The sequence below is a fragment of the Oncorhynchus masou genome, chromosome 6 (assembly GCF_036934945.1).
Source record: "Oncorhynchus masou masou isolate Uvic2021 chromosome 6, UVic_Omas_1.1, whole genome shotgun sequence".
Lineage (NCBI taxonomy): Eukaryota > Metazoa > Chordata > Actinopteri > Salmoniformes > Salmonidae > Oncorhynchus > Oncorhynchus masou.
In genome coordinates this window covers 69,912,788-69,938,682 of record NC_088217.1, presented here as the reverse complement: position 1 = coordinate 69,938,682, position 25,895 = coordinate 69,912,788, and the positions used below count along the sequence as shown (strand labels likewise).

The window sequence follows — 25,895 nt, the reverse complement described above, 5'->3', positions numbered from 1 at the left end:
TACCTATGTTACCATTTATTATATTTCTCATTTATAGGTCTTTTCTCATTTTCTACATGTATGATTTTTGTTTATCTGGTTTGTTTTATTCCATTTTTTCCTCATGCTTTATAGCGAGAGCTCATGCATTAGGGCCCTTATTCTAGAGACTACAGTGGACTGGGCACATCAATCAAACGGTGCATGAACCATTACAGGACGGCAAAAGACCCGGTCAAAGTTCACAGTCAACGCTCACAACTTGGTCAGAGAAAGCAAACATAGGTAGAGCAGACCCCTCATAACACCCAAAGGTTGGGACGGAGTGATCAAAACTTCTTCACAATGGTTAACCAGCCATTCACTACTTATGCAATTCAAGTTTTTTTTTTTTTTTTTTTTAAACATCACAAGCTGTGCTTGGTCCCCTTTCAAAAAACTGCAATTGCCTTGATTCTTGTGGATTCTTACAACTCTTTTTAAAATAAACAAATAAGAAAACATGCCAAATGCGGATGAGAAGTGTGACAATACAGAAGGGGGAAAATGACAAAATGAGCTTATTCACGAGAGGAGTCCGATTCCAATGAGTACACTAGGATAAAGTACTGTACATGAACATTTCCGAGCCTGTTAGAAATACATTTTGGGTATATTTTCTTTTTGGTAACATGTTAATTGTTAAAAATGACACAGAACAGGTCAAAAATGATCTACAGTTTCATACTTTTAAATTGCTACATTAACACAGGGATCCATTTCAATTCATTTCAAAATAAATAGTCCAAAGAGATGACATTGAGCAGTATAAAACACAGGAATCAAAATGAAGTGACCAGAAACTTTGTACAAACAAATAATACACATTAAAGAAACAAAAAGCTAATAAAAATCATCTTTGGTGAGGTAAGAAGGCTTATGATGACAGACAAGGAACATTAGCTCAAGTCACCTCAACACTCATTGCTAAATAATAAGCTAAAATAATTTCGGTCGTTTTTTTTTATCAAGCTCTCAACAAATGGCACATGATGATAGCAAAATGTTGTCTGTGTGTTCAAATAAAAAAGCAGTACATAAAGTCCACTGTATCTGTCTGGCAACCACATGAGTGTGAACCATCCTGCAAGAATATCTTTCCATAGAAATGTACATTTCAAAAGGCCAAATTGTACCTTAGTATAATTTATGGCAATCACTGTAAAGGGAAACATGAATCAAATCTTTTTTCTGGAGTTAATTAGGCCTACTTCAGATAGACTTAGATAAAAACATGTCATTATCAGTATAGAAAGCATTCTCGAACAAATTTTCGGAATCAAAAAGCACACGTATCTATCACTACTCAAAAACAAACAAACATATCGTCCTCAGACAGTAGAATGCTTTATATCTCACTGCAGAAACAAAGAAAAGACGGCACATGAAAAAGTGTAAGAGAGGACATCCGCCTTCAAGACAAGAGGGAACGGGCACAACACTAATACTTAGGAAGAAGACAGCAAAATAGTCATTGTTATGACCACTACTGGGAGGTGAGCTTGAAAGCCTTCTATATATTTGGCATAAACATACAGTGAGTGTAGACAAGGTTTGTCTGTAGATAGCCAACTGATTTCAGTTGATTTTTGCATGTACTGATTTATAAAATGTATCAACAAAATCTGTTTTAAAAAATCCCAGGTTTCCAGTTGTACAGCTGTCATATGTCACGTGTTAGGTTACTAGTGTTGTGGAATAAACATCACTAAACTAACAAAACATCAACAACAGTCATTTGGTTGACGCGGAAAACAAGCCTTTACCGTGAGTCATCGAGAAAAACAAATCAGACAAAATTCAACCAAATTCAATGTCTCACGGTCAAAAGTGGAGTGATCAGGAGATGGAAGCAAGGGTTGGGTGAGCGTCATCCAAAACACAGAACAAATCAAGTCTAAACAGCTGGTAGGAGAAGTATCTTCATCTGAGCCTCCCTCTTCCTCCCGTGACAACAACCATACACATTTTAGAACAACATAGTCATTCTATTTCTATTTTTAAAAATCCACTCAGGACTGGAGTGAGAACTGGTCCTGTTCGATAGGCTTCTTGACCCAGGCTCCCAGTCCTGCCTTGTGGAATTCCTTGGTCAGAGTCTGTTTGGCAGCATGGTACTCCATCGCTGCCTGTTTGGCGTCATGGTACAAGCTGGGTTTGGCACCTTTGATTCTCAGAGTCTGTGAAAGCTAAAAGGCAGGAAGAGAGAGGTTTTAATTAGACAAGAATAAAACACGGTAAGAAGTGATTCAACAATCAAGTGAACAAACACGATGTCAAACCTTTTAAATTGAGTTCTTGGAACATAATAAGTCTCAACTACCCAGCCACACATAGCAACAGCCACCTGAGAGTATAGTCGTGGCCAAAAGTTTTGAGAATGACACATATATTAATTTTCATAAAGTCTGCTGCCTCAGTTTGTAGGATGGCAATTTGCATATACTCCAGAATGTTATGAAGAGTGATCAGATGAATTGCAATTAATTGCTAAGTCCCTCTTTGCCCTGCAAATTAACTGAATCCCCCAAAAACATTTCCACTTCACTCTAGCCCTGCCACAAAAGGACCAGCTGACATCATGTCAGTGTTTCTCTCGTTAACACAGGTGTGAGGGTTGACGAGAACAAGGCTGGAGATCACTCTGTCATGCTGATTGAGTTTGAATAACAGACTGGAAGCTTCAAAATGAGGGTGGTGCTTGGAATCATTGTTCTTCCTCTGTCAACCATGGTTACCTAAAAGGAAACACTTTGCCGTCATCATTGCTTTGCACAAAAAGGGCTTCACAGACAAGGATATTGCTGCCAGTAAGATTGCACCTAAATCAACCATTTATCGGATCATTAAGAAATTAAAGGAGAGCGGTTTAATTGTTGTGAAGAAGGCTTCAGGGCGCCCAAGAAAGTCCAGCAAGCGCCAGGACTGTCTCCTAAAGTTGATTCAGCTGCAGGATTGGGGCACCGCCAGTACAGAGCTTGCTCAGGAATGGCAGCAGGCAGGTGTGAGTGCATCTGCATGCATAGCGAGGCGAAGACTTTTGGAGGATGGCCTGGTGTCAAGAAGGGCAGCAAAGAAGCCACTTCTCTCTAGGAAAAACATCAGGGACAGACTGATAATCTGCAAAGGTACAGGGATTGGACTGCTGGGGACTGGGGTAAAGTCATTTTCTCTGATGAAAACCCTTTCTGATTGTTTCGGGCATCTGGAAAAAAGCTTGTCCGGAGAAGACAAGGTGAGTGCTACCATCAGTCCTGTGTCAAATTCTGACAAACTCCAAGCATTGATTATGCAAGAATGGGCTGTCATCAGTCAGGATGTGGCCCAGAAGTTAATTGACAGCATGCCAGGGCAGATTGCAGAGGTCTTGAAAAAGAAGGGTCAACACTGCAAATATTGATTCTTTGCATCAACTTCATGTAATTGTTAATAAAAGCCTTTGACACTTATGAAATGCTTGTAATTATACTTCAGTATTCCATAGTAACATCTGACAAAAATATCTAAAGACACTGAAGCAGCAAACTTTGTGAAAATTAATATTTGTGTCATTCTCAAAACTTCTGGCCACGATTAATAAGTATCCTACCTTGCAGTATAGGCGCACCCAGCGGCTGTAGAGGGCGTGCTTGCAGAGCCTCGAGGGCCGTCCCAAGTCGTCCTTGCCTGTCATGGCGTTGATAACCTCTAACCCCTGGTCTCCCACAGCCCAGTTCACACTGAAGTTAGGAGCTTTACCTGGTTGCCGTGCTTCTGCGTTGCTTATTCCTGCAGGGAGAGAAAGTGACATAAAAAGATTCATTTGTGAGATATACAGTACCAGTCACACGTTTTGAAACACCAACCCATTCAAGGGTTTTTCTTAAATTGTACTATTTTCTACAATGTAGAATAATAGTGAAGACATCAAAACTATGAAATAACACACATGGAATTATGTAGTAATTTTATATTTGCGCTTCTTCAAAGTAGCCACCCAAAGTAGCTACCCAGTCTCTCAACCAGCTTCATGAGGTAGTCACCTGGAATGCATTTCAATTAACAGGTGTGACTTGTTCACAGTTATTTTGTAGAATTTCTTTCCTTCTTAATGTGTTTGAGCCAATCAGTTGTGTTGTGACAAGGTAGGGGTTGTATACAGAAGATAGCCCTATTTGGTAAAAGACCAAGTCCATATTATGGAAAGAACAGCTTAAATAAGCAAAGAGAAACGACAGTCCATCAATACTTTAAGACATGAAGGTCAGTCAATGCGGAAAATTTCAAGAACTTTTAAAGTTTCCATTAAGCACTATGATGAAACTGGCTCTCATGAGGACTGCCACAGGAAAGAAAGACCCAGAGTTACCTCTGCTGCAGAGGATGCGTTCATTTCAGTTACCAGCCTCAGAAATTGCAGCACACATAAATGCTTCACAGAGTTCAAGTAACAGACACATTTCAACATCAACTGTTCAGAGGAGACTGTGTGAATAAAGGCCTTCATGGTCAAATTGCTGCAAAGAAACCACTACTAAAGAAGAAGAGACTTGCTTGGGCCAAGAAACACAAGCAATGGACAGTAGAAAGGTGGAAATCTGTCCTTTGGTCTGATGAGCCCAAATTTGAGATTTTTGTTTCCAACTACCATGTCTTTGTGAGACACAGAGTAGTTGCGCGGATGATCTCCGCATGTATAGTTCCCACCATGAACCATGGAGGAGATGTGATGGTGTGGGGGTGCTTTTCTGGTGACACTGTCAATTATTTATTTAGAATTCAAGGCAGACTTAACCAGCAGGGCTACCACAGCATTCTGCAGCGATACGCCATCCCATCTGGTTTGCGCTTAGTGGGACTATCATTTGTTTTTCAACAGGACAATGACCCAACACACCTCCAGGCAGTGTGATGGCTATATGATCCCATATGTGTTATTTCATAGTTTTGATGTCTTCACTATTATTCTACAATGTAGAAAATAGTACACATAAAGAAAAACCCTTGACTGAGTAGGTGTGTCCAAAACGTTTGACTGGTACTGTATGTGGTCAGGCCAATCCAGGGGCTGTTGTCTGACGTAAACTAAGCAGGGGCAGGATGTAGGACGGGTAGGACGACAGCCAGACAGACCCCTTACCGCTCAGAAGTGGCCGGTTGAGGTTGAACGTCTGAGGCAGGTCCTCAATGTCAGCAATCCTCTGGTACATGGCTCTGGAGAGGTGGTCTGCGTGGTACAGGCTGCCCAGGATGATGCTGGAGAAGTAGATGGGCTCTGTGAAGTAACACATCAGAGAGCCCTGGATCCCTACGACGTTCCACCTGAGAGAAGGGCGGCAGTGAGAGGTGGTGTTCAGAGGGAGGCGCTGCTTTTGAGTCACATGACCTTTTTGAGTCTCACCACCTCAAAGCACAGACATTTCTGAGTGCACGATACGGATAAGACCCAAGTCCACTTTAAAAAAAAATTAAAATCTCGGCATTTTGGATTTTACCCTGAACATTTCAAATCAATCTGAACGCAGAGGTTGAATTTGAAAATGTCTTCTTGTGCCCTGTTTTTCTCTCCCTAATAATGTAACTTGGGTTGAAGAAAATAATATCTAATATCCTCTCAGTTGGACATTTCTTATTTTTCGAACACTAAGCTCCACTTTTAGTGATGAAGGGTGTATTATTGCCTGGAGTCAGATGCTATTCAAATGATTCTGATTGGTGCATTCCTCAGGCTAGCTACCCTCTCTCAAGTCCCAATCACTTTGCCAACAGAGCAGTGCTACAGGTGTGATTATGGTAGAGCCGTGATTAGCCCTTTGATTAATCTCCACGGAAATGGCATCCCTGCTGGGAGTGCCCTAGGAACTGTAACAGCTGCTCAAACTGCAGGTGTGTAATCATGAACAATATTGTTGATTTAGATTGTTTCTTCGAGGCTTGTTCTCTGGGCTTATTCTGTCCGTGTGACATGCTCAAGCTAAAGCCGTTGCAGCTAAAAATCGGACGAAGTTCACAATAATGGCATAAATGGTAGATTTACATTGTTGGTGTTTTTATGAACATCACATTTCAATCGTCATTCCATGAAAACGACTGGACTCCTTCTGTATGGTGATAGTTTGACTGGTTGCTAAACTGTAAACATAGTAACAAGGAGTGGTGTCAAAGACAGAGACAGACCTGGCGATCTTGTCACTGCAGGACATGGTGAGCAGCCGCTCTCCCTGCAATACCCCGTCCCAGGTCTGGATAGTGTTACTGACTTTCACAGGGATGGTCCCCTCCCCAGACTCTATCTTGGTCCTCAGCTGACCACGAGCTTTCCTGTTAGGGTGCCTGTCTCCCTGATCTGTGGATGACATGGAAAGGAAATAAGCCTTAAAAATGGCGAAGAAGAAGCATTTTTAAAATGAAGACGAAGAAGAGCCGCCGAGGGAGATGTCTCACCCTCGAAGGCAGCCTCGTGGGGTGAGAAGATGCGTGCGTCTCCGCAGGGCGACGTGCTGATGTACAGGTGGAACTGCACGTTGTCCTTCAGACGGAAGCCCCGCTTGTTCTCGCACCTCGTGAACATCGACTTCTGCTGCTCCTCTCTGTTGTTGCTATGGCAGACAGACAGACAGATGGACAGACAGACAGGTGTGTGGTAAGAAAAGGTTAAACCGTCTCTCTACATTGGCATTTGTTTCTTCTGGTACAATGTCACTTTTTGAGTGTTGTTGATCAGTCAGTTTCTACTAACCCAGTCTCCGTGGTTACAGTGCCTTACCTGAGGAAGTGTTCCAGCTGTGCGTACAGGTACCTAAGGAGGGAACGACGAGCAATGATCTCAGCATGGCAGTCGTTCAAAGCCAGGCCGCGGTCACTCATGTACTCGCCGTTTATACACTTGGTCCCCGTGGTAACACAGATCACTTGTGCCTCCTTGACATCGGTGCCTGGGTGGGATGTGTGGATTGTGAGACAAAAAATGGTTTACAATGGTACATAAACGACATAGTCTACTGAATACAGTATAACATATTTTTTACATGATATATAAATGTTTCATGATGAAGTGATAAAATCAACTAGGAAACGTGAAGTGATACCTATTCCACAATGTAAAATACACAAACATCTTTTGTGATTAGTCTCCAATGAAACCCCCAGTTGTGATCCATGCAGCATCAGTGGGGCTCTCTCGATTCGACAAAGAATCAGAGATTAACAATCAAGTTAAATTAAAGGTTCCTTTTGGGGGGGGGGGGGTAAATAAAGTTATTCTAACAGTACCTGTTGTCATGACAACACCAGCTAGGACTTTCCGTCGTGCGTGAGGGGATGTGAAGTTATCCGTCAGCTCACTGAACTTGTCAACTACCAGACCGGACACAGCATCAGCTAGAACCTGAAATAACCACCAAGCAGAGCATGAGATCCCAGGTTTCAGCATCATAACATCAGCAGAAAAACCCAGGCCTTAAACCAGAAACTAAACCCAGACAGAATAGAAGGCAATACACAGAGATGGGGAGGGAGGAGAGGGGAAAGTTCCTGGGGAAGTATAAACGTTATGATGATCACTTTTTCCGGCTTCATCATATTAGCTCTGATCGATGATCAATTGGAAATCTAACCGAAACCTCCACATGAAGGTGTACATTAGAAATCACAGAGGCAATGACAATCCAGGGTACCCCTAAGAGACACTGCTTTCTCAAACTGAAGCTCGGGTAACAGAACTGGAAGACAGGCTCGTGTGCAGTATAATAGATTCGAGGTGCCTACTTCTTCAGGGATCAGACATACCTACTGCAGGTACAAGGGTTTAGATAGGGATGAGTGACAGACAAGACACCGGGGAGCTTAAACGCTGCATCACAAATCATCCGTCCGCTTCATTGACTGATCTGTTCTAAAAACAGGCCAACGGAGCAGGCAGCTTGTCTGATCAATAGGTATGTTTGAATAGCATTCGGGAGCTGATGTTAATTAAGATTACAGTTTAATTGACCTTGCCTCGTCAGTCGTTATCTCAGGCAGGAGGGATTAGGGGCACGGGATTAAGTGACGTGTAAATAGATTTGAGTGTACACAATGCAACGTGGAACGTTCAAGGCTGTAATGCACCACTGTCTCAAAGCCTCGTCTCCTTTTCAATTAAGCCCTGTCAGAGGCTTATAATGAGCTGGTTAAACCATTAAGTCAATTAAACTGAGAATAGTTCATAGGAAGTGAACACTGAATACTGCCTGCAATGAAGGATGAACCAAACTGACATATCTGACCATTGCTCTCTTATTTCATGGGGCTAAACCACCCAGATAGAGTTAAGACGAGTCTCTGCACACTACTACAATTGTTCTACTGCTCCACAAGATTTTCGATGGGGAGAGGGGGTTTGTCCTGCGTTATGAGTTTACTATGTGCTATTTTGTGTCTTATATTCAAAGTAAAGCTTTTCAAATAGCCATATGAAACAAGCATGTCATCCAACAGTCACTGAGTGAACGTGTTGTGGGCAGTAGTAGTCCTTACCTGTGGCAGGTGCAGTTGCAGGCCCTCTCTGGGTATGGGCTGTCTGGACGGTGTCTGGTCCAGTTGCATGTTAAAGAGGGCAGAGAGAGCAGCCTGCGCCGCCCGGGCCTTGGCCAGCTTCTTATTGCGGCCTGAGCCTTGGAACGTCTGCGTGTCCACCACCACGGACATGGCAAAGTTCTTGGCGTGGCTCTCTCCACTCTCTGACACAAAGTCGTACTTCAGCCCGGGTCGTAGTTCGTTGAGGATCATGACAGGGTTCTTGGCAATAGCGGGGGAGACGAAGGCCGGGACGGAGGAGGTGGGTGGTAGGCCTAACGAGGACTGACTCAGGGCGGTAGCACCTGAGTTCCCTAGCAGGGGGTATGCTACTAGTCCCAGGGAGCTGAAGGAGCCATTGGTACCGTTAGAACCCAGGTAGAAGGACTCCTCCGGAGGGGCCGGGGTCTCAAACCCATTAAACAACATGTCCGGGAAGTCAGCCTGGTCGGAGGTAAAGTCTGTGTTGACCGTTAGCGTCCGACCCATTGCCATGTGCGCCTCGGAGGCGTTGGGGAACTGAACGAACGACCGCAGAGCCTTCTCAGCCGAGTTGAGCTTAGCCTTCTTCTTGGTGGGGCCAGAGCCCTCGAACAGCTGCCCATTGACCTCGACAGTCATGACGAACACGGGCGCGTGGACCGGACCGGTCTGAGACAGCAGCTTGTACTGCAGTCCAGGCTTGATTTCATTCAGCTGCATCAGGGCATTTTTGGGAAGAATGGGCCCGGGCATTTTCTTACGCTTCTTGGGCCTGTACTTGTTATTGTGATGCCCGTTATTACCCTCTTCTAAGGGACGCTTTCTGCCCCCTCCACACCCTGCACTGCCCCCATTAGGGAGGTGAGCTGCCCCCTCACCCCCCAACCCCTCCTTGGTGGAGGAGCCCACGTTGTCCAGGTTGCGGTTTTCCTTAACGTCGGTGCTGCTGGAACCTGCGGTGCCCAGAAAGAGTAACTTACAACGCCTTCGTTGCAGGATCTTGTAAATGTAAAATTTATAGATTCCTTTATCTCTCTTTGTAACTGGACAAGTGATGTGTGTTCCTTTTGTATGTTAGATTTGCAAAGAGTTATATGTAGTCCTAAATAAACAGTAATATTAGTATCACCACAAAATCTTCAATACAATCAAAGGGGGGGTTGAATAACACTTGATGAAAGGACTGACTTCAGAGGAAAATCTTTAGATTTGATTTATTTGTGTATTTTTCAGAATAAGCAGACCTAGGGCAGTGTAAATACAAAAGTAACCCCACCAAAATGTCTAAACATTTCAGTGTTGTCATCTGGCTCCTGATTATCTACTCATCTGTGTTATTAAAGAACTGTCTCTCAAAACTTCTAGAAACGTCCTGTGAAGGACTGCATGACCAATTTAACTGTAAGGCTTGTCTTTATCATGGTATCAATAAATTAGATGTAGCTGGGGTTGAGGGAACACATATCGCCACGTCCTGATTATAAAGCTGATGGAACTTGGTGTAAATTTTCATTTATAACATCCTCCAGCAAAAGCTCGATAGGTTACTCCTTTCGGCGCTCAGGGATAAAATACATCCTTGTACAAAATGCAGGAGCAGAGAAGAAGGTAGCGACAAGGGGCTTGGAAAGAAGAGGGACAGCATAAGGATATCGCCACCTCCCCAAAATGGAGACAAACAAACAAGTGTTTTCTGGGATTTTCATGCTCCACCGCAGTCAAATAACCATTTTATTTTCATTATAATTTAGCTCTGGACCAAGCTGTATATCATCATTTTCTAAAACAAAAGTGTACAGAGTATCTAGCGGTAAAGAAAATAACAAGCATGCAGGAGAAAATATAAACAGTGTAAAAAAACACAATGCTGCTAGCGCCCAGCGTAACAGGAGTGGAGTTGTGATTACAACCCTGTTGGGAAAGAGAGATTATTGAACAACAGAGCGTTGTGATTGACCATGCCATGACAACACTGTCCGTCGCCAACCATGCTCAGTTCTGACCCACACACACACACACACACACACACACACACACACACACACACACACACACACACACACACACACACACACACACACACACACACACACACACACACACACACACACACACACACACACACACACACACACGCCAGAAAGCCCTTGAGTAACCTTGGCAATGTATGCCCGTCGGCCTGCCAACAACCCTCCCTGTGTGCTGTGCAGCGAGGAAGTCCCTGACCGACACAGTAATCCAAGTGAGCTCCCGTCTGGGTTGGGTTTGGTGTAACAGGGAAGCGGGAGGATTAGGGCTGTCCTAACACATAACATGTCCTAACATCATAACTGTCAAGTGTGTAATGGGATCTATGTGATGGTCCTGGGGCAAAGCACTGCCAGCCAAAGCAACGCGCTGAATGAATTCAACATCTGCTCCATACTATGGGCATAGATACATATAGCCCCTCTCTCTCTCTCTGTACCTTGAGCTTGAAATGTTTTGTTGTTGTTGTTGCCAAACCCTGTATTTTGACTACAGAAAGAGAATCCTTTCCTCAATAATCCTCTCAGGTTTGTTGCAGCCAGTTTAAGGCTGAACTATAACTGCTCTCAGAACCTAGAGGAGGGTACTCTGTGGGGTTTTAGAAGCTTTGAGAAGAGGAGCAGGGGGTCAAGCTTAGAATCCGTCTCTTAAAATGGTCTGAAATAACGCAGGAGATATCCCCTCATCTCCCCCTGAATGGGAGATTAAACTCTGATCCTACCCTCCTGAGCCAGGAAACACAGTCTGATGACACTTTCTCAAGGTCAATCTGACGCAAACAAATCAGGGAGAGGAGATTTAATACATTATAGGCCTACAATTCTGGATTCCGTTCCCAATAATGTTGTGTTATTGATAACAGTATTCAATTTGAAAGCATATAACCAAGTAAATAGTTTTGCACTACTAGGGATATTACATTATAAGTGTCTAGAAGCACTTCACAAGCATAACAGCTAGTGTGGGGGTGGGGGGGTGGGGATGACGACTCACTCATGCGCTCTTCTTCATCTCCCTCCATAGTGAAGAACCTTGGCTGGTTACGGGGCTGCTTCACACCAGCTCGACCTGTAGGACAGACAGACAGAGCATTCGGAAAGTATTCAGACCAATTGACTTTTTGTTACACATTTTGTTACGTTCCGGACTTATTCTGAAATGGATTGAATTTGTTTTTTCCCTTATTAATCTACACACAATATCCCATAATGACATAGGAAAAACAGGTTTTTCGATTTTTGTTTGCAAATTTATTAAAAATAAAAACTTAAATATCACATTAACATAAGTATTCAGACCCTTTACTCAGTACTTTGTTGAAGCAGCTTTGGCAGCGATTACATCCTTGAGTATTCTTGGGTATAACGCTACAAGCTTGGCACACCTGTATATTGGAGTTTCTCCCATTCTTCACTTCAGATCCACTCAAGCTATGTCAGCTCAACCCAATTGAGATGGTTTGGGATGAGTTGGACCGCAGAGCGAAGGAAAAGCAGCCAACAAGTGCTCAGCATACTCCTTCAAGACTGTTGTAAAAGCATTCCTCATGAAGCTGGTTGAGAGAATGCCAAGAGTGTGTAAAGCTGTCATCAAGGCAAAGGGTGGTGGCAACTTGGAAGAATCTCAAATCTCAAATATATTTGGATGTTTTATTTATTTATTTATTCCACCTTTATTTAACCAGGTAGGCCAGTTGAGAACAAGTTCTCATTTACAACTGCGACCTGGCCAAGATGAAGCAAAGCAATGTGTTTAACACTTTTTCCATACGTGTTATTTCATAGTTTTGATATCTATACAATTATACCAAGTAGAAAATAGTGAAAATAAAGAAAAATCCTGGAATGAGTTGGTGTGTCCAAACTTTTGACTGGTACTGTACATATTCAGCATCTGGACTAATCCTGTCCATGCCGACAGACCATATAAATCTGGGCAGTCTTTTGTGACTTTAATATCTGTCCCATTATCCCTCGGTTTCAACTAGCTCAGCGTTTCCCATACTGAAATCAAATCAATTAAATCACGCTTGGTGTGGTTGTAGACATGGTTGTAATAAACAGAGCATTTTTTGTTTTCTTCCTACAAATGTGGTTCTATCTTTGAAACCGTTTAAGCTTGGAAATAGCATGACCCCCGCCACTGAAAGATAAGACTCTCAGAACAAGTATGTGTCTTCTGTTTCCTTCTACAAGCCGTACAAGGACTCAGAATGGACAAGACCAGACACCAAATCAGACAGGGGGGGGGGGGGGGGGGTGGTGTATTTTTTCCTACACAGAAGATCATACAAAAGTATGGCATGACAACCTTCTGAACTTTTCAATACCTTCCTGTTGCATTTCAGTCGCTTGAAACTATACTTCCTTCAGACTGAAATACTGTCAAAACTACTGTCAGGCTGATTTGTAATAAACTGCCATAGCCCAAATTTAAATTTTAAAAAGTCAACATTAGTCGTTGACTACATAACTTGGTGGGGTCTCAACAACATTTTGATATGAAAATGGGGTCGTGGGTCAAACAAGTTTGGGAACCCCTGAACTAGCACTTCTGGGAAATGCTGCAGTTCACGCGCTCTACAGTACAGTAGCCTATGTGGTTCATTTGAGAATACACAGGAAGTCTACAGAAATATAATACCTCAATTATATTTCCCCAAGACAGCCAAAAGAAACCCGTCCATGTTAAACATACAGTATCAATGCTGCAGCATATAAGATTGCAACACACTGATGGAAATGGAGTGTCGGATGTCTGAAAATAACCTACCGAGCGTAAAGTTAAGTGTAACCAGAACAAATGAGCATGACGGTGACAGCAACTGTAGAAAGCAACGGGCTGAGCGATATACCCTTGCCACCGGGAGGAAACTACCGTTCATGGTGTTAAGCTCAGATACTATATCAACCCACAAACAGACAGAGCGAAAAGTCAGGGAGAGAGGGAGCAGAAAGGACAGAGAGTAAATCAATATAATAATTGTAAAACAGAAAAACAGCCTCAAGCTAATCTTTCTCCACTGTTCCATATTGCACAGGACATTTCTCCAGCCAATCAACCCTACAGTCACAGAGCAATAAGGAAGCTGTTGCATATATTCATTTGCTGTGGGAACCTTATAATTAACTAGTGATTGAATCTACAGTTTATACATCAGTCAATACAAGCTGTATTTGTATCGGGCATACTGTCGTTTTCCCAATACTCATCTCTCCACAATCTATCTTGACCAAAGCCAAGAAATGTGGAAAGATAGTAGTCTGTTCTCTCTATTCCTCCCTGTGGGATTAAATAGGGTGTTAGATTTGTATTCTGCCCCCCCCAATGGTCTGTGGTGTGGCGATAACAACATAGCACCTCTGTAGAGGGAAGAGTAGTCGACAGAATGAGATGCAGTAACTTTATAGGAACACTGAGGGGATAAACCAATTGCATTGGCGTGTTACAGAAACTCTCAGTGTTTTCCGCACAGTTATTTTTCAGAAGAGAGGGGAGAGACCCTTGAAGGACTATGGTAAATAGGGGAGGGGGGGTGGGGGATAAATGACTGAGGGTTTCAAATAGAAACAATAATATTTTGATATAAATACTTCACATAGACCGGGACAGTATAATTGGTGTCCTCTCTCTCAAAAGCAACCAATTGCAAAGTCCTCCCGCAGACAAGAGAAAATGGAGGGAGTTGAATGGAGATGATCTGTGATTGCCGCAGAAGCATTTCTTTGGTGCCATTTGCTTTGAAGCGGATGCATTTGATAAGCATTCCCACAGAAAAGCAGCCTGCTGAATCTATCCAATCAGGCCAGCCACTACAGGCAGAGTGATTGAGGAATACAAAAATCCATATCACTTCCGTAATGACACTTTCAAGAAGGAGAGGGTGCTGACACCACTAGATATAGAATACATAAAATGTCAAACTGAAAAGTTGTAGCTTTTTTACAACTTTTCTCATCCAATGACAATGAGAAAAGACAATACTATTTGGGAGCAAACGGCAAGTTTGTTGTTGTAGTCAACATGAAAGCAGAGGAGATAATAGTAGATAATAGAAACCATTCATTTAGACAGCGCTTCTGCAACTGCCACCTTATTGAGTCAAAGCTATTAAATGACATCGCTCACATTTCTTCCTATACCCCTTTTGCCTCCCCCTTCCTGACTGCCTGTCAGAGAGCCATCACCTCCCTTGCATCCCCCCCAATCGTAAACTGTAGCTCTCACCGTGAGACAGCAGCGCTCGCATTCTAGGACGATAAGGGACGCAACGCTGCTGTTATTCACGTTAGGTTAATCCTCAAACTGTCACTCTACATGTCATCCACCGTGCAGGAAATTAAATAATTAATGAATTACCAGATAATTATCAATGCTGCTTTCTGGGCTGAAACGAACGTTGACGGGCTGGTTTTTACTGCAACACTCTTGGCTACGGATTAGGGACCTTGCTTTCCTGGCTGTGGGGGGGGGGGGGGGTGACTGAACGGTCACTTCCTGGAGAGTGGCCTTGTGGATAAATCGCTGGCATTTCCATGACAGGGGTCAGAGGTCAAGGGACAGGAAGTGTCATATTTGCATCACTGAAGATTAATGGTCTGGGTTAAGTTGCAGTCTTACTCATTACTTTGTCTAAATGTCATCTTTGTTTGGTTTGCTCTCACTTTCAAGTGGACAAATACTAAATGAAGTACCAGGTCTATGATGGTTCATATTGCCTTGGCCCTGCATGACCAGATCAGTTTAGCTGAGTGATGTAGCATGTGTCGGCGCCAAAATGAGCTCTCACTGAACCAAGGTGTCTGTAGCTAGTGATATCCAACCTTGCTATAATGGCATCATCTATCCAGACCCCTTACAGCCACCCAGCTGCACCACGTCCTATTCCACTAACATGGTGCTGGAGGCAACTGCGTGGCTGTTGGCTCAACATGTGTCAGAGTCATAATGGCCAGGCGCAGGGAGCCAGATGGGTATTAAAGAAAGGGTAGCGGCCGTAGCTGCCATAGCCTCCAGTACAGGTTTCATTAGGAATATAAACTCAGCAAAAAAAGAAACGTCCTCTCACTGTCATACAAATATGTGGAAATATTTATATGAACATAACAAGATTCAACAACTGAACAAGTTCCACAGACATGTGATTAACTGAAATGGAATAATGTGTCCCTGAACAGGGGGGGGGGGGTCAAAATCAATGAAGATCTGTGAAGTTATTTGGATTTTTACGAATGATCTTTGAAGGACAGGGTCCTAAAAAAGGGACACTTCTTTTCATTGTTGAGTAGCTCTTTGTCAGCACCATGGACAGCGCTAGTGCTGCACAGCTTTCAGCACAGCAGGCCACTGAATTGGCCAGAACCATAGCAGTAAGCACGTGGTGTGGTAATGTGCCTGTTGCTATATTTCCCCTAGGCCACATACATAGCTGTAGTCTACTAGGCGCCATAGCTGAGCTAATATTCCATGTAGAGGAACAACAACAACCAGAATGAGCAGGGTGGTCAATGCACATTCCAGGAAAGGAAATCAGCAGGATATGAATGCTGCTCTTAGTGCTAGGAGCTGGTGGACAGGGCTGAGAAGAGGGTCTTCACCTTCCTTTCTTTGACACATATGGTATTGCACAGTGCTACATACAGAGTGCTTTTGTTAACCATATGCCTACTAATATTCTTTATGGCAGTCAGCTTTCCCAGGGGTTTTTCTACGAGCCTGGTTTTAGACAGTCTTTGGAGGAGGACACACAAGATTTATACACACAACAGTGAATGGTGCACATCATAGTAAGTAAATCACATAAGTGAACCAAGTAGAACCAAGAAAGCCTTGTTGTTAAGCTGCTTTGGTTGTACGAAGATCAGAGCCGGCTTTTGTGTTAACCAACCAGCCTCTCTCTCAGCCTGAACAGTGTAATCTCGTCTCTCTGCGTGACAAGAAGTGGCCTTGTACCCCCGCCGCCACTCAACTCCTTCCTCCCGAACATTAGCACTGACAATGTTATCAGGCCGCCGAGCTCTGGCGCCTTTGCTGGAAATGCCGGCTGCTTGCTTTGTGTGCTGGATTGACGGAGACCGAGGCTTTAGGTTGCCATTCGCTCACCAAGATAATGGGCGACAGAAATTAGCTGGGGCGGAATGAGAAAATGTCAACAAAAGTAGTTATCTGTGAGTGAGTTTGTGTACACGCGTTTGAAGAAAAGGGAAGTAGTGAGACAGACGTCAAGGATTTGGAGTGGCATTCTGTTCACTGTCAAAGCTCACAGATATCAACACTGGATTGTATCCACAGCCTGTGTAGCCTCTGTTAGCCATTCATGTTAAAAGGTTTCACATTTAAAAACATGATTGAGGTTTTCCCGTGAGAACTTTAGCGAGCAAGAGTTTACAAGGATATGCAGCATCAACACATTTGAGCTTGTTGTTAATCACAGTCACTCTCCCCAAGTTATCAATGTTGGGAATCTTAGGACTATGAATATCAACCCGCGATCTTAGCAAATCAATGCGAGCACCCTATTTCATCCTAAGGACCAACGTGTGAAAGCCATAAAGGATTGCCACAGCCATATTTACATTGCTGGTCCACCATCAAAAATATGAGGTTCTGCAGTACCGTATCTATAGCAACGTATGCTGTCTGCGTGGCGTGAACATGCGTTTAATAGGGAATCCAGGAGAGTCTGGAGCTGTATGTCTGCCTGAAGCCTGTCATTCACATCCTATGGAGAAACAGACAGTATCTCACACAGCCTGGACCCCAGAGACCAACAACTAGTTAACAATGTCTCCCGATGTTGTTCGCCTTCAAAGAATACACACTCCTGTCTCAGACATACATAGACATTCACGCACCACCGCACACAGGTACACAGGCGGAACCTATCTTGCAAATCTTGTCATGTACTCATAGTATACTGTACAGTACACACAAGCAGGCTTGCACGTGAGCACACGCACATGCTGTGAAATGGCAGGACCGTATTAAAAGTTGATTAAAGTAGCATGAAACTAGACAAGATGAGCACCCTACATACCTTCTGTCATTGCTTTGCTGATGACACCTATGAAAATAAGAGAAAATCAGAATATTACTATTATGGAAATATAAAAATGATTTCCCATCAAATCTGAGGTGTTGTCCCCTGATATGATAGGATAAACCCATTCCACACTTTCTGGTGATCAAAAATAACCATTAGAATTTTTGGGGAGAGAAAATGTGGAAATATGAAATGTAATGTTATGATGTGCATTTATGGTGAAGTTCACCACAATATGTATTTCCCCACCTGGTACCGTGCTCTCAATCAGCAGTCGACCATCACCAACCCTTGTCAAGAGCTGGTAATACCCTCAATAAACCACAGACTCAAATCCCATCAGAGAGGAAAACAATGCTGAACTCATGATGATGACAGGAGACACCAGCCAGAGGTGTCAGCGCTAACCAGACAACCCATGAGGAGACATTGATCAATGGAAGTTGGGGAAAGTTCTGGTTCTTGAAGCGGAATAGCACTATAGCTGGAGGGGTATTCTGAAACCAACTATCAGAGCCACCCCTCAGCGGCCTAACGCAGATGGATCGATCCACTGGGTTTGGGCGGACTTGGGAGAAATAAGGTGTTGGTGCCTTCCAGCACAAAAAACTTCCTTGAACATTGGAAGCAGCAGAGGCGGCGTATATTTCTCTCATACCCTCCATTTTCTCGCCGTGAAATATCATTTTTTTAGGCATGCTGGACAGGACCCTCGACCAGGCCCCGTTAAGCCACAGGCGTGACTTATCAATGTGCCGTGGAGAGGTGATGAGTTGGTGGAAGGGAGACAGAGGCAAGTGAGAGCTGAAAGGAACAGACAGAGGGAGCACTCTGTTGTTTTTTTAAAATTTAACCTTTATTTAACTAGGCAAGACAGTTATGAACAAATACTTATTTACAATGACGGCATACCTCGGCCAAACCCTAACGACGCTGGGCCAATCGTGCGCCGCCCTAAGGTCTCCCAATCACAGCCGGTTGTATTACAGCCTGGAATTGAACCAGGGTCTGTAGTGACGCCTCTAACACTGAGATGCAGTGCCTTGGAATGCTGCGCCACTCGGCAGCTGTCTGTACCTCACTACTTTTTATTTGCCTTCCTATAACTGGTTGTTAGAGACAATCCAAACATAAGATGTCTCAAGCAAGAAGACCAAACCTCCACCCAAATCATCAGAGTACCTACTGTATATAGTACCTCATTGGTTATAAAACGAATCACAATAAACTACCAGATCGAGAGGGAACTGAGCAGTAGGCTAATTCATAGATTTTCCTTTTATTTTCTTCATCAGTAATAGTGTACAAACTGAGGGAGCTAAATGAAGATTTAACAATGACATTAAAATCCCACAATTTTTTACCTTAAAATGCAACCGGGTAAATCATATTGGAACATAATATTGCCTTGAACACCAAGGCCATTTGAAGAAATTTTACCAAGCAAATTCAACCAAACCTTATTGGTTGACCTTTTTCAGTTTGTCAGTTACAAATGGTGTGGCTATTAGCCTGAAAGTCCCAATGGAAAAAATCACTGAACTGTTGCAGTAGTCGATGGAAATGTGACATTTAGGGCAAAATCACATGAAAATCTCAAATGAAGAAAGTATACCTATCAAAACCTTGAAATGGGCTGATACTGAATTGCAATAAATCAAAAAGCATTACAGTATATATCAATCTGTCTGATATACAGTACCAGACAAAAGTAAGGACACACCAACTCATTCAAGGGTTTTTCATTATTTTGACTATTTTCTACATGGTAGAATAATAGTGAAGATGTCAAAACTATGAAATAACACATATGGAATCATGTAGTAACCAAAAAATTTTATTCAAGAATCTTCAAAGTAGCCAACCTTTGCCTTCATAACAGCTTTGCACACTCTTGGCATTCTCTCAACCAGCTTCATGAGGTAGTCACCTGGAATGCATTTTAGATTCTTAGTAAGGGTGTGTTCTTAGTAAGGGTGTGTCCAGTCCATTTTATTGTAAATGCTAGCCCTGGGTAATATAGGTCAGTGCTGCAATTGCTGCACAGCTAATAATGTCCTTGAAAACCGGGGGAGATTTTATGTGGCTGCAGTCCCTTTACCATTTTCCCCAAAGGAACCAATGCAATCTTTATGATGGCGCAGTGGGCGACAGGGACGCTGTACATATTCCACACGCTAATCAGTGTCACTTAAACGGGCTAGGGTCAGGGGTCAGCCCCCCTGTGGGTCTTCTCCAACGGAAGCGAAGACTCCAGATCTACGCTGATGACAGCCTGGCATTCATACACAGTATTCGGTCATCTCTCTCTCTCTAACTCACGCACGCAGGTACAAACGTACACTATTCTATCACCTCTCAGAGTTCCCTCTGCGGGGCTAGGCAGTGCAGAGGGGCCTGTCACTGTCATGCTCAAGGGTAAACCAGGTATAAGGCTTATCTCTCCCAGCCTCTGGTCTGCAGGTATGATGAGGACAAAGGCAGAACACACAATCATTATCACAAGTGTATATTATTTGATCTTTCTGGGAGTACCACGTTAGACTGGAAGCCACTATTCCTGTTAAATTCTAGCCGCCCCGAGTCCTGAAAACTTGCTGCAACCCACCCAAGCAGCCCCTCTTCCTTCCTATCCAGCTGGCTGACAGCCAGTCGGATCAAATCCATTTAACGCCATCACAGGTTGCCCTTTGGTCCCTGGCCTCCAGTGCTGAAAATTGCTACTGTGCAAATGCCCTTCATGTAACGGTCCAACTGTGTCACATGTAGTCAGCTACCTTCATAGCCTCAGGCAGGTGATTTTGTACTCTCTCCCACACCGTACATTGAGGAGGCACACCATTTTTTTAGGTGCTCAGCAGGTAGGTATACGCCAGATGAGAGATTCCAGGTTCCTAGCTCTGCCTTAGCTCTCTTCCCATCCCCAGCCATTCTCTCCGCACCACTACCCCCGTAGCTCACAACAGATGACTATCGCTGTCTTCCCCCGCTGCTGCTGCCGTCAAGGCCGGGCCAGGTGCTCCTCTATCTCTGGGTGAGAAGGGAGGGAACGGAGAGAGAGGGGAAGGGGAAGATGTTGAATTTCATACCTCACGGCTCCTGATTTAACCAGGTCTGGAGGTAAGGTTGACAGACAGGCCGACTAGCCAGGAGAGGAGTGAGGAGGGGGACGGGGAGGTAGAGGTGGCCCCTGTTTGAGAGGGTCAGCTTGATGTAACATTATAGTTAGAGGTGTAGTGGAGGGTAAACACAGGTATACACATTTATTTTTCAGTGGGCATTGTGTAGGCTCACTTCTTAATCCCCATGATGCGTGTCATAGTAGTGTAGCGGAGGTATATGCCGTATCAATTAACAAGGCTGATGGAGCAGATCAGAAGGCTTAGCTTAAAATGTTGACAAACTATTATTTCTTCACATTTTCAGCGTAGCAATGTGCACACGGCAGTAGGCTTACCCAGAAAGGTTCCTAAACGCAGAAGGTAGATCTAAAGATGCAACAACGATCATGGGTCGCTAATATGTCTAGGTTAATGCCTGCTAGACACTGAAAGGAAGTGTAAAGAAAACGAATAGAACAGGAGAATGCAAATGAGGAAGTCTTTATAAAAAATAATTGCTTCCACATTTCGACGGTGGGATTTTGGCTATAGGCTACTTTCACGTAAGGTAAGACGTCTTTATAAAATAACATGAAGTAAAACGTCCAGGTTTCAAACAATTAAGGAACAGGAAAAACAGCGACGCTAACCGTCTTCTGGTAGATGAAAATTGTTTCCTAAAAACCTGCTCAATTAAATGTCAACTGCAAAGTAGACTATGCCTATCTGGCAGATTGATATCATGATTATTTGCATTAATCCAGTGGCCAATTGTTTTGCAAACTCTATCTCATGTGCAACAGTGTTTTCGCTAACCAAACAGTGCGAGGTGCCTGCACACTTCAATTAAAGGGTAACTGCACAAAACAAATTCTACATTTCATAGACCTCAAAGGTCCTCCTGATGTGGTTTAAGCACTGGTGTGGACTTTGAACATCCGATTGTGTTGTTTTTCTATTAAAAAAGTGTGAAATCTGTGCTATTTCTGACTTAACAGCCTCGTTTATCTATTTCAATAGTAGACCTACTATTAGCCTATTAGCACGGTACAGCTTGGGTTGGCCTGACTGTTAGAGACCAATATGGGATTTATCCATTTAGGTCATTTAGTGTATGTCACCGTTTCTCACACAATTTTTCACACTTTCCTTCGCTGGGTGGGCCGATAGATTTTTTTTTTTTGTGTTCAACATTGGGCTATACCCACTTCCTCCAGGCACCGCTACACCACTGATTATAGTGGCGGTGGTACCAAAGCCAAAATACAACATATGTTCATTAAATCATATAACTAGAACAACCTAGAACGGAATGCAGTTATCTTAGGGCTCACTTGAGACCAGAAATATCTGGATACAACAGTGCCACTTATCAAGTATCACTATCAACCCCCCACCTATCAGAGAAGAGGATACTGTTAGGTCTGACAGAGATTCATGGCGTACGGCTCAGGCAGGCTAGACAGACACATCCCTCAGCGTCATCTGGCCGCCGGGTACGTCTCGCAGAGCAGCCGTGTACGCCTCACAGTGCAAATCCATCCGTTTACCTTGTCTGGAGTTCACTTTCCTCCCCCAGTAGATTAAACTCACACTTCACCTCACCTCGCAGCACACCAGTTAGCATGAAGGTACAGCGGAAATTATGGTACGTATAACTTCCCAGTGTGCCGGGTGTAAACAGTGGGAAAAAATATTCGCAATACTTTTGAACTATTTACCTTGGATTACAGCTAAATTTATGTATTTTATACTCGGGACAGAATGAGACAAGTAATTGCTGTATTGCCTTCTGAGTGTTTCCCGAAGACAGGGAATCCGCATTCAAATATTATGTGAGGGTTGGACTGAGTAAGCTTCAGAGTTATTTAGCCATTGAAATATTAGCAGCCATTGACAATCATGTCTAAACCCAACGGAGCGAGAATATTACAAAAATGACTTCAGCAGGCAGCACAGCACATTACAGATAATGCTCGGAGAGAATACAATATCTCCAGTCCCAAATATACTTACTAAATGTTCCACTACAATAGATTTGATTTACTCATTCAGTCACGGGAGGCGGCTTTATGCCAGAATATTAAACGTGTCTAATAATTAAAAGGTTCTGCTGAACTTCCCTTTAATTAATCCATATGATTAATATGCCAAGGTGGCAGCTCATTGTTTACCTCTTGACAAACTATTATTGCAACAATGTAATAATCCCTACTGGCGTCCTTCCTCATAATGCATCAACAGATTACGTCGCTCTGAGGATTCCAACCAAGCACTTCAAGAAATCATTGGAAGACTGTGGCAAACTAGATTCATCTTGTTTCTTATAAAGTTAGACATTGTCTACAGCGCTCGCCAGCATGTAGCCCTGAGCAAGGCAGTTGACCCACTGTTTCCCGATTAAGGCAGCCCCCCCCCCCCACACTTCTCTGATTCAGAGATGCGGAAGACACATTTCAGTTGAAGGCATTCAGTTATACAACTGACTAGGTATCCCTCTTTCCCTTTCCTAAAAACGCCCAGAAATAACTCTGGTTCGTTCAGCCATTCCTATGGGGAAAATGAATGGTGAAAGAGTGGGGTTTTGGGATAAACGCCAAAAACAAGGTCTGAGGGTTAACACAGGCTTAGGGGATCTTATATGTTTGGTTCTATGAGATAATATCAGTCAGTTAACGTGGCCTTTATGAATTATGAAGCCTTTATGTTCTTCGCCTGCTTTTAAAAAAACCATAAATGCTTAAAAATTCACAAAAAGTGACGTTCGCTGATGAAGATTATCTCATAGAACAAAACATATGCGATCTCAGCCTGTGTTTACCATAGACCTTAAATCCTCAACAACAAAAAACATTCATTTGCCCATAGGCTTTGACCAATGACGCATGGCGGAGAGACGCTATTGCTATTTCTCTCTATACCTTCCAGACTCTATATAGGGGGGGACTTGAAGAAACAAATGTACATATTCCATCCACTTCAGGGATATTATTAGATTTTTTTGTTATTTTTTTAAATAAATCAACATATCAGATCATTTAAAAAAAACTTAACCATCACATTCCTAATCTCCTTTCAGATGCCCCTTTCTCTAGTAGAACTTTGAATCTCAAAGACTGTGTATGACGGGGACACGTTACAGTATGCAAAGAGACCAAACAGCCTATCACCATGCTGTATCCACGCTCCAGAGATTAAAGCCCAGGAGTGGAAGGAGGGTTTATGCTTTTCGCATGGACACCTCTCAGAATTGAAACTGCTATCTGCTCGCCTTGCAATAGACTACCGGTTCCCCCATCGTCGCAGAAAGTTAATTTGAAAGTTAATATATCTGCCTATTGCCATCACCCAAAGCAACGGGCGCAGAACTGAGCCTGTATCCTGTCATAGAAAATGACAGAGCACATCATGCGTATGGTATATGAAGTCTGAGTGGCACTGACAGTACGCTTCAGAGTTAAATGTATGATAACTATAGCTCTGTTTAAAGGGTGAAAACTCTTGGAAGATTACATGTGATATTAACACAGTTCTTGATCCTTCGAACACAAATACGACATCACAAATTCATGTTTCGGTGGAAAATAAAGTAACACGATTCTACTACAAATACAGGTTTGCCTCAAAAAAAACTTTGAACATGCTCTTGAAGCACACAGCAGTGTGCATTTCTATGCATGAATTCTCATATTGTTATCCCAAACTCAATGACATATTTCCAATATCTGAAAACTGCCTGCATCATTCTCAGGGACAACATACGCAGTATTTTGGTCACAACTCTGTAACCAAATACACAAGCACACCAGAGCAATCCTTGCATTAGTCAATCAACCAATCCATCAATGTTAAGTATAGTGACAAAAAAAAAACACAGACCTACAGATACACACACAAGCCCACATGAGCACTCCCCTCCACACACACACACACACAAAGCCTATCCCTCCGAGCCATCCTGGAGCGGAGTACCTTTGCGCTCGGAGCGTTTCTTGCGTCTCCTCTTGAACCTCCTCCGGATCAAGCAGTAATAGGCCCCCACGGCCCCCATGGCCTGGGAGCCATCCAGAAACAGAGCCATGCCTAACAGGGCTGCCCTGTTGCCCAGAGGCAGTCCTTTTGCCCCCTAGGCTGCCCTGTTGCCACTAGGCTCTCTTTAGCCTGGAGATTCTAGGAGGCACTGCACTTCCCTTCCCTCTCTCACTCTGCTAAGTACTGTACAGGCACCAGGCGCAGACCCTCCCTCCGCCTGTCTGTCGTTCACACCCTCAGATGTCATGAGCTTTGCCAGCCGGTACTTTTATATGAATGACATGAAACGAACAAACGTCACTCCAGTGGTAGCCAATCTCGCCCTCTCCTTACGGACCCTCGTGATCTGAGGAGACACATGTCACATACACACACACCTGGCCCCATCCAATGACGCTCACCTTCAGATGGCCAACAAATGCCATCTAAGAAATAGAAACATTGATTCATACTGATTCAAAGGACCTATATTGTCCCATTGCTGTCACGGTGACACAGTTACCCCCGTGTCACATTCAGGTATTCAGGGCAGGTGGAAACTAATTTCCACAGGCACACTCTATGGACACAGCTGGCTCTCAGCGTACATTTCCCTGTGTCAGCAACCCAAGACTCCATTCCACCAGTCCCCCATCCAGACCTCTCTAATCCTGGGGGTAATTATTGTCTTGACATGCACCAGTGGCTTCCTGGCTGGGGGACTTAGCACTCCGTATTGTAGAAGCGGCCACACCACTTAGTGTCCATGTCTACCATCATTCAGGCATCAGCTAAATCTGGCCAGGGTTATTATGAAACTCCTCACCCTCATAAAGAGGGGGAGATTAGCTGTAATTGTATATTAATTATACATACAGTAAGAAAACACATACAAGTAGTGCATCGTGGGTCTCGTGAAAACACATACCAGACGGTATAACTTACTACTGGACCTCTGTCTCCCCCCAGTGAACAGTGAATGCAATCCAAATATTTTGGAACCAAAACGTGACAGATAGTATCACAGAGTTTCTAAACTCAGAGGCACAACATCGCAAGACTTCCGGGAACGCTTGCGAAATAGACCAGGAAGTTCTCTCATTCAGAAGTCAAAATATTCTACCTTAGCTGTTCCTTTTCTCGAAATCTAAAGGCACAACCTTGATTATAACCAATGT

The 25,895-nt window shown here is 43.5% G+C and overlaps 1 protein-coding gene across 6 annotated transcripts in view; it reads right to left on the bottom strand.

Annotated features, from left to right (window-relative positions):
* LOC135542517 (double-stranded RNA-specific editase 1-like) overlaps positions 1-25,895 on the bottom strand; it is a 66,810-nt gene continuing 40,915 nt past the window's right edge. For 3 of the 6 annotated variants that reach the window (XM_064969535.1, XM_064969538.1, XM_064969537.1), the window contains 10 exons: positions 17,600-17,626; positions 11,557-11,631; positions 8,515-9,488; positions 7,270-7,384; positions 6,764-6,932; positions 6,442-6,596; positions 6,175-6,343; positions 5,138-5,319; positions 3,608-3,786; positions 1-2,207 (listed from right to left, as the gene is read on the bottom strand). In XM_064969535.1, the coding sequence (XP_064825607.1) occupies positions 2,031-2,207; positions 3,608-3,786; positions 5,138-5,319; positions 6,175-6,343; positions 6,442-6,596; positions 6,764-6,932; positions 7,270-7,384; positions 8,515-9,488; positions 11,557-11,631; positions 17,600-17,609 (2,205 nt within the window). In that variant the 5' untranslated portion in view covers positions 17,610-17,626 and the 3' untranslated portion in view covers positions 1-2,030. Of the gene's footprint in view, positions 2,208-3,607; positions 3,787-5,137; positions 5,320-6,174; positions 6,344-6,441; positions 6,597-6,763; positions 6,933-7,269; positions 7,385-8,514; positions 9,489-11,556; positions 11,632-17,599; positions 17,627-24,678; positions 24,957-25,895 lie in introns of those variants that run through there. The other 3 variants (XM_064969533.1, XM_064969534.1, XM_064969539.1) reach the window with 3 other exon arrangements.